General features: G+C 54.4%; 4 protein-coding genes across 4 annotated transcripts; 1 reads left to right on the plus strand and 3 right to left on the minus strand.

Moving 5' to 3' along the window:
* Positions 1–2,081: 2,081 nt before the first annotated feature.
* Positions 2,082–3,662, minus strand: SODALDRAFT_284783 (alpha/beta-hydrolase; the record flags this gene model as incomplete). Its single annotated transcript, XM_028608482.1, has 5 exons — positions 2,082–2,176; positions 2,245–2,499; positions 2,589–2,664; positions 2,729–3,272; positions 3,361–3,662. 5 exons carry the CDS (start codon positions 3,660–3,662, stop codon positions 2,082–2,084), a joined length of 1,272 nt encoding a protein of 423 aa, XP_028462862.1.
* A 448-nt stretch (positions 3,663–4,110) lies between these two features.
* On the minus strand, positions 4,111–6,368 carry SODALDRAFT_321132 (glutamine-hydrolyzing asparagine synthase; the record flags this gene model as incomplete). Its single annotated transcript, XM_028609600.1, has 2 exons — positions 4,111–5,532; positions 5,610–6,368. The coding sequence occupies 2 exons, from the start codon at positions 6,366–6,368 to the stop codon at positions 4,111–4,113; spliced, it is 2,181 nt and encodes a 726-aa protein (XP_028462863.1).
* Positions 6,369–7,067: 699 nt separating this feature from the next.
* Positions 7,068–8,793, minus strand: SODALDRAFT_337685 (putative cytochrome P450 monooxygenase; the record flags this gene model as incomplete). The annotated part of the gene is made up of 2 exons (XM_028612716.1): positions 7,068–8,623; positions 8,721–8,793. 2 exons carry the CDS (start codon positions 8,791–8,793, stop codon positions 7,068–7,070), a joined length of 1,629 nt encoding a protein of 542 aa, XP_028462864.1.
* Positions 8,794–9,989: 1,196 nt separating this feature from the next.
* Positions 9,990–11,064, plus strand: SODALDRAFT_394967 (YjgF-like protein; the record flags this gene model as incomplete). The annotated part of the gene is made up of 2 exons (XM_028615280.1): positions 9,990–10,101; positions 10,610–11,064. The coding sequence occupies 2 exons, from the start codon at positions 9,990–9,992 to the stop codon at positions 10,927–10,929; spliced, it is 432 nt and encodes a 143-aa protein (XP_028462865.1). The 3' UTR covers positions 10,930–11,064.
* Between the last annotated feature and the right edge of the window lie 493 nt (positions 11,065–11,557).

The following is an 11,557-nucleotide window of genomic DNA, read 5'->3' on the forward strand; positions in this document are numbered from 1 at the left end:
GGTAAAAGAGGGAGTGGGTTTACCGTGTTAACGAATACAATATCGAGAATGGAGTATAGAGTCGGGCTGGAGGGAGATCAACGTTGGGGATGGGGAAAGAAAAGGGCGGACTAGGAGTGTGGAGAGTATCGAGGGCTGTTTTATAGTCTTGAATGCCTCATTCCGATTTCCCGAATACTTCAAGTTACGAGATGATGTCGTGACGTCGGTCTGGACTCTGGAGGATTATCGTTTCACGCCAGGCCCCATGCCACGGTGGTATGGAGTCTATACAGTATGGCTGGCCCGTGGAGGGTGCATGTGGACATCACGGGAACTAGTTGAGGGAACGATATTCTGCAGATTTCCGTTACGCCATGATGTAAGGTGAGTTACAAGGGCTTACCTACATTCGTATGCTGGTATTTACACCGGAGAACTGTAGGCCCCAGATCTTGGAGGCCTGGGAGGTGTTCCGGACTCCCGGGCTCCCGGACTCCCAGACGCCCTGTTAGTTGAAGCCCCTGAACCATGATCATGCCCAGGAAAGGGGTTGGAAGGTTTCAAGGTAGCAAAAGGTTCAGTTCTTCTCGCCTTCAACGTAGAAATTATTGAATTAAGTTGCTGCTTGCATGTGATGACTTGAGCCTTGTTACCTGTTTACACGGACAACACCGGCTCCTGATTCTCTCCCCTCCCCCGAGGAAAGACGACAGCGCTATATTCCGGGGTTATACGATACGATAACGAGGTGACACTCCGTCCTCAACTTCTCAAGAAGCGCGCCTCGAGGGAGTCGAGGTTGTGTAGACGACTCACACAGGTTTGGCCCGCAACCTTTGCCGGCTGGGGGATCTATTGAAGGACACAGGACAACCCAAGTATCGGCTACACGAAAAGAAAACAGCACGAGAACTGCCATGTCTTGGCTCTTGAGCTTGAGCCAGCCTCAGGTCTTGGTGATTTGCTACACGTCCCAAGCTAAGGCATCGGAATGCGAGACGTACGACATTCTGTACGACCTTCCGCGCGTTTCAAACTCCCAGCCGCCTCCTTGGTACTCGACCCAGCCGTCTACCAAGGAACCCATTTGTCTCTTGCTTCCGAAGACCCGCCCTGTCGTCCGACAGTAGACCCGCCTCTCAGACAAGAGACAGTAAGGCACGACGTTGGCCTTGGTGGATACACCGATCAGTGATCACTTGGTCAGCCCGGCCATCGTCTCCAGCTTTTCTTCTATGGGGTACATGTACAGAACTGCTCTCCTGGGGCCTGTACCAAGGACAATTCACTAAACTATCTCTACATGTATGCTTGGATATAACTGGTCTCCCGAGTCCGACTTTCCGTGGTTCCGAGCTCCTGGTATCATCGGCTGGCTGTTGCCGAGGCGGATGGAAGGCCTCTGGCATTTGATGTCATCAAATCTCTCCTGAAGGTTCGGGACTGCACTGCAGAAGAAGGAAGAAGGATGCAATAGCGGAAGCCAACCTGCATCATCTCAGTAGCTTCATCTGCATCTATGCGTCTCATAAGGTACGAGAAAGCAAGTGATGACTTACTACGACTCTGCTGTGTCCATGTCGGCCATGGTATAGAAATTGGCGCAGTGTTACATTGTCATGGTCAACTCGCTTTCACTTCCGACCTGGAATATAAGAGGCGATAGGATCGTCCCCCGGACCATCCGTCCAAAGCCGCACCGTCCTCCGATCTTTTCTGCTCGAGGCATACATTTTCTTCGAGCCTTTCAAGATGGACTATGCTCCTTTTCCTTCATGTTCACGCAACGAAAAAAGCTTGAGCCCAGAACTTGACGCTTAGTGGTCATGGAATCATACGTCCGTGCCATGAGTCTCTCACCTCGATATACCTTGGCTACCCCTATCTCGCCCCCTACGAGCATCCCCGTCCCGTCCCTAGCAGCAAACAATGAATGACATTGTGTTACCGTCTGGTCAGAAGATGTTCTAGAAGAGCCTACAGTTGGACAGGACATTGGTACAGGCGACCTGTGGACTGGTGACACGCAATTCCGTCTCAATGTCTATTGTTGCCACAAAGCATATTAGCCCATCGACGCTGTGAGTTGCTATTACATTTCAAGACTGTTCCCAGTAGTCCCCTATTCTCCTAATGTCCTCAATAAGAGCGTCCGGGTTATCCAACGCCGGAAAGTTGCCTCCCAGTTCGTGATCTGAGAGACTCATTAGCCGAGGACCAGTAACTTGCATGGGAATGGAGCAAGATCCTTTAGTAGCGTACTCCTATACTCAACCAAGTTGCCAACCGTCTCCACGACCTGTCTGGGCCAAAACCCGACATTGTACTTGAACTGGCTGAGAAGTAGCGGCGCCGTGGTCGGGGGCTTGGTGTAAGCGTGCCTGAAAGCCATGGGATTCTGGGCGTAGGTGTAAATCGAGGACACGAAGGTGTGCGTCAGGTAATACAGAGAGACACATCGTAGAACCTCCCGCCTGGTTAGGAGCGAAGGTGGAACACCGGCGCTGGGATCGGACCCTAGTCGATACTTAGTCGGATTCCTAGGGGGCCAAGGGACAGGGCGACACCTCAACTCGGAGCGATGATGCGAGCCAAGGCCGACTTACAGTCGATATACTTCTCCCCTATCCACGCCAACTGTCCCACTGGACTGTCGTACAAGGCGAGGCCAATGGTATTTGGCTGCGTTCTATCTATTAGCCCTCGTTGATACGTGTATCATCAAATGATTTCGAGACAATATTACCGTATTCAACTGAAGAAGATAATAGGCGTTCCCAGTCCGCCCCCAATCGTCCGACCTCTTCAGCATGAACTGCTCCAACGGATCAAGAGTAATACCCATGGCAGCCACCGCTTCGGCCGTCGGCGGGAAGAAAGGAATGAAGCTAAAGTGTGCGGCTCTCGTGGTGGTGTTGTGGTCCTCGTACAGGGTATAGGCGACGGCGGCTCCGTGGGCGGTTCCATGCACCGCAAACGTGGGATAACCCAAGACGTTTGTCATGAGGGCGTTGTAAATGCGCGCGGTGTCGGCGAGAGTCCAGTTCTCGGGTGCTGGGTCTGAGAAGGCGAAGCCTGGAAGAGAGGGGGCGACGACGTGGAAGGAGACGTTCGTCCCGTATTCCGTCTCTGCCGAGGCGGTTAGGGCGTCGAGGACGGGGCCAAACTCGAGAAAGGACGAGCCGGGCCAGCCGTGGTTGATGAGAAGGGGGATTGCGGCGGGATCGTCGGATTCCTCGTGGGTAAAATGGACTGTGAGGCCTTCGATTACGGCTGTGTAGTGGTTCAATCTATGAAAGGGGTCAGTGGGGTGCAGAGTAAGAAAAGGGGGATACAAAGAAGAGAATATGCCGAGAAATAAAAGAGGAAAAGAAATACTTATTCATCTCCTCCTGTTCCTCCTCCCAGTCAAACTCGTTAAGCCATTCATCTTTGAGAGATTTCAAAACATCCAAGTCGATACCCATCGACGATCCAACCCCTGGGTACACAGGCAGGTCTGGGAGACGGGTGTTGTTGATCAAGTCCATCATCCGGGGCACTTCAGCTGACAAGTCGACAAGCAACGGCTTTACGCTGCAGGAGGCCGAAGGACTGTTAGTGGGACCGGCCGCAGTCCTCTGCAGGACAGTAAAGGCCGTGGCCAGGGCCCAAAAGGGGCTCCTCGTCAATGCCGTCATGGTGGGCGTTGTCTCTCAAAGTCCAAACTTCGTGCACTGTTGAGTGGTGGAGAGACGAGAGTACATGTAGAGTCCGGATGCTGCGAGGTCTCAACCATGGATATTTAAAAAGGTCACCACCCCGGAACATAAGCTGCGGATTTTAGGGTTTACCCGGCGGAACGGTGCAGAAGAACGTGGCTCTAACATAAGGGTCGGCCATTCTGGGACATCCCGGAAGTGACCGTCTCAATGGTCCAGTCCGGGTCAGGGGCTGGGAGTTCAGGGGCTGGGGATTCAGGGGCTATTTTGGGCCGACCCGTGGTCATCCTCTAGTGAACAACACCTCTCACGACAACAGCCCCTGGTAACTGAATGACAACTAGTTAGACTGTCTATTCTCTAGATCGCTCATTCCTTTAGCAACTCATCATCTCGGTCGGAGTCAGCGCCGGTGAATGCACGTGGACTAATTGGATTCATTGCAGGTGGCCTTCCGGACACCGAACCGTTCCGCCAAAGTCACCCACGCACCCACGTAGAGCAGGTTCCTAAACGCACTCGCATCGGCCTCCTCTCCGAAAGCGCGGTCCAAGGAATCCCGGACGACATTGTAGTCGACGAACCCCAAACCCTCGACAGCTTCACGGGTCAACATCCCCGATAATGTCTGATGAAGAGGACCTCCTCGCGGCCACTTCATGGGGGCCAAGAAGGGGTGCTTCTTTCTCTTATACAGCTCGTCAGTAATAAACGGCCGCACCGCCTCCCGCAGAATCCACTTCTCCGTAAAAGACGTCAACCCAGGGGCCGAGCTCTCCCACAGCGGACCCTGGTCTCCGTGGTGGCTCGTGGTGTTCCCCCCGGCCTGCTCTGGAGGGGTGTAAGCGATTTTCACGCTAGGGGGTAATCGGTTGACGTATTCGGTAAGGTGGTGGTCGAGGAACGGGGTCCGGGCTTCGACGCTGTGCGCCATCTCGGTGCGGTCGCCGAGACAGGAGAGCAGGACGTTGGCCAGCGTGGTCCTGTTCCACATGTACAGCGCCGAGTGGAGGGGGTGCCAGCGGGACCGCATCTTGGCGCGGACGTCGGCCGAGTACGACGCGAGGACCGTGTCCCTGTAATCGAGCCCCGCGGTCAGGTCCTGCACCCAGGGGGCGAAGAGCCGGCGCTTGGCGTGCCAGACGAGGAGCGTCCAGGGCATGGTGCTGTTGTTCACTTGGGCTAGGGCGGGGCAGTCGTCGTCGTCGTCCGTACCCCCTTCGCCCGCGGCGCCCAGGTTGCGGAACACCTGTCTCATGTCCTTGTCGACGGACCGGTGGAGGGCCGCTCTGAGCTCCTCGTCGCGAGAAAGGGGGGCGTCGGGCTGCGCGTGGTCCGTCTCCCGGAGCAGCTCGACGGGGAAGTAAGGGTATCCGGCAAAGTGCTCGTCGGCGCCCTCGCCCGTGAGGATGACCTTGACGCCGTGTTCCCGCGGCAGAGTGGAGAGGGCGAACTTGGCGACGCAGTTGAGGTCGAAGTGGTGGTGTTCGCAGTGGTACGCCGTGTCGGCGAAGTCGCGCGCGAGCGTGTCCTCGTTGACTTGCCTCTTGACAAGGTCGACGCCGAGCCATTCAGCCGTCCGCTCGGCTATGCTTGACTCGTCGAACCCGGAGCTGTTGGGGAACTCGACGCTGAAGCAGGAGACCTTGGTGGATGTCTCGTTGCCGATCTTGACGTTGTTTTCCCGGGCCAGTTGGGTCACGATGCCGGCGACTGCTGAAGAGTCGATGCCCCCGGATAGGTAGATACCGACGGGGACGTCGGCTCGTAGTCGTAGGCGGATGGATTCGATGAGTTTCTCGCGAACTCCCTGGACCATTTCGTCGAGGGAGCGGGTTTCGAGTTTCCTCTGGACCGTGCGGCGAGGAGTTAGTGGAGTTCCAAGCCCCTGAGAAAGTTGAGACCCCTGAACAAAACTTCTCTTACCTTGTCTTCATACTCGGCATCCCAATACCGATGAATTTGGAACCCATCTTCGGTAATATCAAGCCAGTGCGCCGGAAGCAGCTTATGGACCCCCTTGAACAATGTCCGAGTATCCAGCTGCCAGCCAGACGTAGCAATAGCCTCGATATCCCATTCGGGCTTCCAGCCCAAAGGCAAGAAAGCCTTCGCTTCCGAGGACAGGAGGATCTTGCCCTCTATACTGGTCCACACCATGGGCTTGATACCATACCGATCCCTACCGACAATGACACGTCTCCGGCCGTTCCTCTCGTCGCAGAGGACGAAGGAGAACTCTCCTCTTAAGAGTCTGAAGAATCGCGGCGCCCCGTGAATCTTGTACAAGGCGAGGACCAGTTCGCTGTCGCTTTCGCTGGAGAACCGATAGCCGTGTTCTTGAGAACAGACGGTCCGCAGCCGGTCGTGATCGTAGATTTCGCCGTTCACGACGGCGTGGATCTCGCCATCGTCGCTGGTGAGAGGTTGGCGGCCGCTGGGGGACAGGTCGTTGATGGAGAGGCGGCAGTGTGCGAGGCCCACGCTGGAGTCCTGGTTGATCCAGATGCCGGCGTCGTCTGGGCCGCGGTGGTTGAGGATGGCGATGGATGCTTCCAGCTTGTTTGCGAGGGATGCGTCAGGATGGCCGTTTGTTGGGCCGTTTGTCATCCCATTGACATGGCCGTTGACGTGTCCGTTGATACTGGACCGAGGATCCTTGACGAAAGCTGTGATGCCACACATGATGTTCTTCGCGGCAGAAAACAGTTGAGGCCTAGACTGTAGATAGAAGAGCTATTCGATGCAAGCAAGCTCGGTGGTTCTTCGCCAAAGGATAAAGCATATATCATTCATCTCCCGCTGCTGGATATGTGATCTCTCTATATCTCCATGGTTCTTCAGTGCGAATACTTGACCATCTGATCAAATGTTCAGGGGATGTCCTCTTGTCACCACTCCACCAGTCACATTAGCTCTAAGATGCCGAGAAACAAATCATTGTAAGAAATGGAAAGGAACCAGGCTACAGAATCCTCCCTCCATCCTTCCAGATCGGTTTGTTCCGTGTTGTGCCAAGATCATCACATCCGATCCGAAGGGACCAAACCATATTTGGAGATTTCCGACGATATAGGGGGAAAAGGGGCTGAGTAGACCTGGGTGACAGGACAAACTCTCCTGCTCAACACGACCATAGCTTCCAGGCTGGGCGTGATGAAGGACCAACTCTCGAGTTCAGAATCCTATGGGCTCTGGGGTCTGTTGTTTCCACGTCGTGGGGTTACCCCATCGTGTGCCTGGTTTACCACGATCCTCACCGTCTTGAGACGTTCATAAATTTCCAAATAACGATGTATTGACGTTGAATATCTTCATGTTTCCACCTCTATTTGTAACTTGGGCATGTTCTGCGAAAGACGTATACGAAACAACACCAATACCTTAATCCCTGTGTGCCTTCTTGCTCGGACAAGGCCACTCAGTCCTCCTAATAGGACTGGCATAAAAGTTCAAAGGACGAATAACCAAAAACTCCGGATCGTAGATGACAGCCTCCGTAGACGCGTCCTCAAACCTGTACCGGTAGACCAGCTCCGCCAGAACCATCTTTACCTGCAACAGAGCCAGGTTGAAGCCCACGCATCCTCTCCCCCCAGCCGCAAAGGGCGAGTAGATCCCCTTTCTCTTAGCCTCGGCGGCGACCCCCGGCGCAGCCCAGCGGTCCGCGTCAAACCGGGTAGGGTTGTCCCAGTACGCCGGGTTCTTGTGAATGGTAGGAAAGCAAGGGATGACGATAGACCCCTTAGGGACCAGATACCCACCCGGAAGCACGACATCCGTCTTCGCATTGCGCGCCGTCTGGAAACTGGGGCTATGCAGCCTGAGCACCTCCTTGACGAACCGGTCCATGAATTCCATCCCGTGCAGCTCGTCGTGGGTCCAGCTCCTCTTGCCGTCCGCCCCGCGGTCGACCAGTTCCTGGAGGAGACGCTGCTGGTTCCCCGGGTACTTGACCAGGGAGTAGACGGCCCACGAGAGGAGGGACGAGGTGGTAGTGAAGCCGGCGCCAAGGAGGACGACGACGTTGCCGAGCAGGATATCCCGCGCCAGGCCGTCGCCGTTCGCGTCCCTCGCTCGGGAGAGGAAGTCGGCCACGCAAGTGGCCTGGGCCGGGGCCGTCGGATCATCGACGCGCAACGGTCCCCCGCCGGGCGTGACGGAAGCGTCCATCTCCCCGGCGACGGTCTCGAAGAGCAGGTTCCGCACACGGCGGAGTCGCGCCGGTTCGCCAAAGGGGAGATTTCCGTGCCACTTGGGGCGAAGGGACGTCTTTTTCATGAGCTTCAAGTATTCGCCAAAGAGACGGATGCCGAGGGCCGGCGGCGTATCGAGGGCCTCGAAGTGCCGCAGGTCCTGGCCAACCATGACGCGGAACACGAGCTGGCCGGCTAGTTTGAACATGTACTGGTACACGTTGCAGGCGAGGTTCCCGTTGGACATTTGGTCCAGCGCTTGAAAGACGGGGCGGGCGGCGGCCTGGATGAGGGGCGTGTAGTGGGCGACGGCGCGCGGGGAGAGGGCCGGGGGGACGAACTTGTGGGCGGCCGGGAAGGCTGGCGAGGCGCTGTCGCAAGTGAAGAGGGCGGTCTGCTCGTTCATGTAGAATAGGGGGTGTGAGGGGTCCGAGGTTGTTTTGGTGAAGAGGTCGCCTTCGCGCAAGACGTGGCGGGAGATTTCCGCGTCGTTGGTAATGTATGTCGTCGTGCCCATGTTGGTCGTCTTGATGACTGGGCCATAACGGGCGAAAAGTCTGTCATAGTTCCCCAGGGGGTCCGGATATATCTCATAATGGTTCCCGACTACAGGGAGCGCGCGGGGTCCTGGAGGTGGCCCGACAGAGAGACCAGGGGCTGCTTGAACTTGAACGGGATTCTTTGAGGCTCGTACATCATCGAGGGTTGCGAAGGGTGCGCCGTTTTTGTCTGTGAAGCGAATGCCTAAACGGGATGTCATTAACAAGTAACGACGAAGCTATGGAAATATAGGTGTAGTTTACAGCGGTAATAAAGATGGCTCCGGGGCAACTCGACGTACTATCAGGATTTGCAAAGGCAAACAACCTTCCCACGCTGTCTCTGAGCTGCTGAAAGTTGGAAAAAGCTGACATGTCGACAGTTTCGCGACGATGTGAAGGCTCTTCCCCGATGAAGAATTGAACCGTGGCAGCCATGCTGAGGGCTCACGATGTATGATGTGAGGAGAAGTAAGAGGAGAACCGGCTGGCATCAACTTTTCGTTACACACTTCGAAGTGACTTTCATCAGTCAGTTGCATGTGAGTTGAGGTTTTACTGAAAGCGAGAAAAGCTGAAGAAGGGTCTGGTGCTAACGATATCACATACTACGCATGCCATCAACACCGCTCCATGTTCAGCCCAGCCCCCTTTTACGGAGAAAGACTAATACGTCTATGCACGATGCACCCAAATCAGATCATAGGACTTTTGCTTTATGTTGTGACGTGTTATTTTTACAATTATCGATCATTGCTTTCATCTAGTCGTGCTGGTTCTGACCGTTGGCTAAAGTCCAAATTCGTCAAGTTGCGGCTGGGTTTTCAGAACCTGCAAACCCAAAGACGCGGCCCTGAGCCATGCCGCGGGTGTGAGTGGGCGCAACGATACCACGAGTCTCAGCTTAACAGAGTACCAGACAACACGCACAAGTTTTACCTAGTTAGACAGCAGAACCGAGAGCCGAAGCAAGGTTAGAACCTTGACCGCAGTTGGACCAGTCCTGACCAGAAGAGGCAAATCGGCGAATTTGGTGCCAACAAAAATAGACCAGCCATGATACCTACATCGGCGACGCCGCGACGGAGCTACTTTGTAGACAAGGTCGAGAGTTCGTTGCCATGGTGGATGTATGCAGGCTACATGTAACGTTAACTATGTCTCTAGTCTCTACCAACGAGCGGGCTCTCGGGATATGACCATGACGGCAACACCAACGACAAAAGAGACTGGAACTTCTTATGTAAACTCGGCAGTCGAGTTATTTAAGTTCGGGATGGGGCGCAAGAAAAGGACCGATGGAAATCCTGATGCTGACGCCAATGAATTATTACCTGATGCTACCGGAGTAGGTGGTTGTCTTGAAGGATCGCCGATTCGCCGCTAGACCTGTGCCATCTACTTGTTCTCCGTGCATCTTTTCAACCCTCGTGTGCTACTGCTACACCTTTTGGCACAGCCATCAACCATCTCACCGACGCTTGGATTGCCAAAATCCAAGAGATTCGACCGATTTTCAAAGTTTTCCGAATAAGTCTCTGGGACGTTAAGCTCGTACTTTCTTCGCATCAATGTCGGAGCTCCGCTACTTCGCATATCCCGATATGGGCAAGGTCCTCCTGGACAAGCATTGTTATCACCAAGCCGTCCGTGTGGGTGATTGCATCGAATGCGCCGGTCAAGGTGCGTGGATCCCCCCGGGGGAAATTACACCAAAAGGGAATTTCCCTTTCTTGTGTCCTTCCCTTTCAATTTTCTTACTTTCTTGGTCTTCTTGGTCTTCTTGGTCTTCTTGGTCTTCTTGGTCTTCTTGGTCTTCTTGGTCTTCTTGGCTTTCCATGGTTGTCTTGATGGAGGGACGGGCGTGATGGGTGCCTCTGGAGGAGGGTATGCCCATTATTGGTGGCGTATGCATCGGGGTGGCGATGAGATGCCGGTATGGCTCGGAAGAATAGTTGCCAGGAGGAGAGAGATATGGAATGTGGGTCTGGTCAAGGCTAGAGAACAAGGGAGGGAGGGAGCACTGGAGCAGAATCTCGTCTGGCGGAACGTTGCGCCGTGGCGGACGGATAAGACAAGATTCAGGGATTTGGTATCCATCGGGTCATCGGGTTCATCGGGGGTAGGAACGCCACAATGATCGCTGGCTAATATCTCGAGGGGGTGTGACTCGTGAGTCCCCCTCATACAGGCGGCTGGAATCCCAAGACCGGAGACATGAAGAAAGATCTCTACGAAGAAATCGACCAGGCCTTCGACAACGTGGAGCTCGCGCTCAAGGACGCCGGAGGGAAAGGTTGGTCCCAGGTGTACAGGGTCAGGTCTTACCACACGGACATGAGCCACGATGCGCTGATGCACACGGTCGAGAACATCAAGAAGCGGGTGACAACCCACAAGCCCATCTTCACCTGTGTCGGTGTGACTCAGCTGGGCGTTGAGGGGATGCGGGTCGAGATCGAAGTGGCTGCCTATGCCCCGGCTCAGAAGGAGGCCAAGACCGATGCCTAGGCTTTCGAGAATCGAGTCTCGGAATTGAGTCTCGGAATTGAGTCTCGGAATCGAGTCTCGGAATTGAGTCTCGGAATCGAGTCTCGGAATTGAGTCTCGGAATTGAGTCTCGGAATCGAGTCTCGACAGGGCAGGAAGACAGGGGCAACCGACAGAATGGTCCAAACGCAGCGGACAGACGAATCTCTTCGGCGGGGTGGGGGGGTTACGTATGAGAGAAAAAGAAGTGAAGACAAAATGGATTTGATATCAACATTGCATATGGCTGTATCTTGATGTGGTGTTCTATGGATTTTGTCACGTCTTTCCTTTTTGATGACCATTGACATAACCGACGGGAGTTTTCCGTTAAACTACTTAAGCACTTATAATAAATAAGTGAATGTTACTTGGGATTCCCCCTTTGGCGTAGTGGTAAAATTTAGTTGCGCGACAATTGGGAGTCTCATTTACCCCTATCTACTTTACCCATCCGCGGCTACAGATACGGGCAAATGAGACTCTTAATTGTCACACAGCCTAATGTTTACCATGACGCTAAAACGGAAATTCCAAGTTTTATTGTTTTCCCCTTTGATCCGTACTTCGAAAAAGAGTATCGCTTTCTTATTCTTTTTTTTTTTTTTTT

Source organism: Sodiomyces alkalinus, assembly GCF_003711515.1.
Source record: "Sodiomyces alkalinus F11 unplaced genomic scaffold SODALscaffold_12, whole genome shotgun sequence".
NCBI classification, from domain to species: Eukaryota; Fungi; Ascomycota; class Sordariomycetes; order Glomerellales; family Plectosphaerellaceae; genus Sodiomyces; species Sodiomyces alkalinus.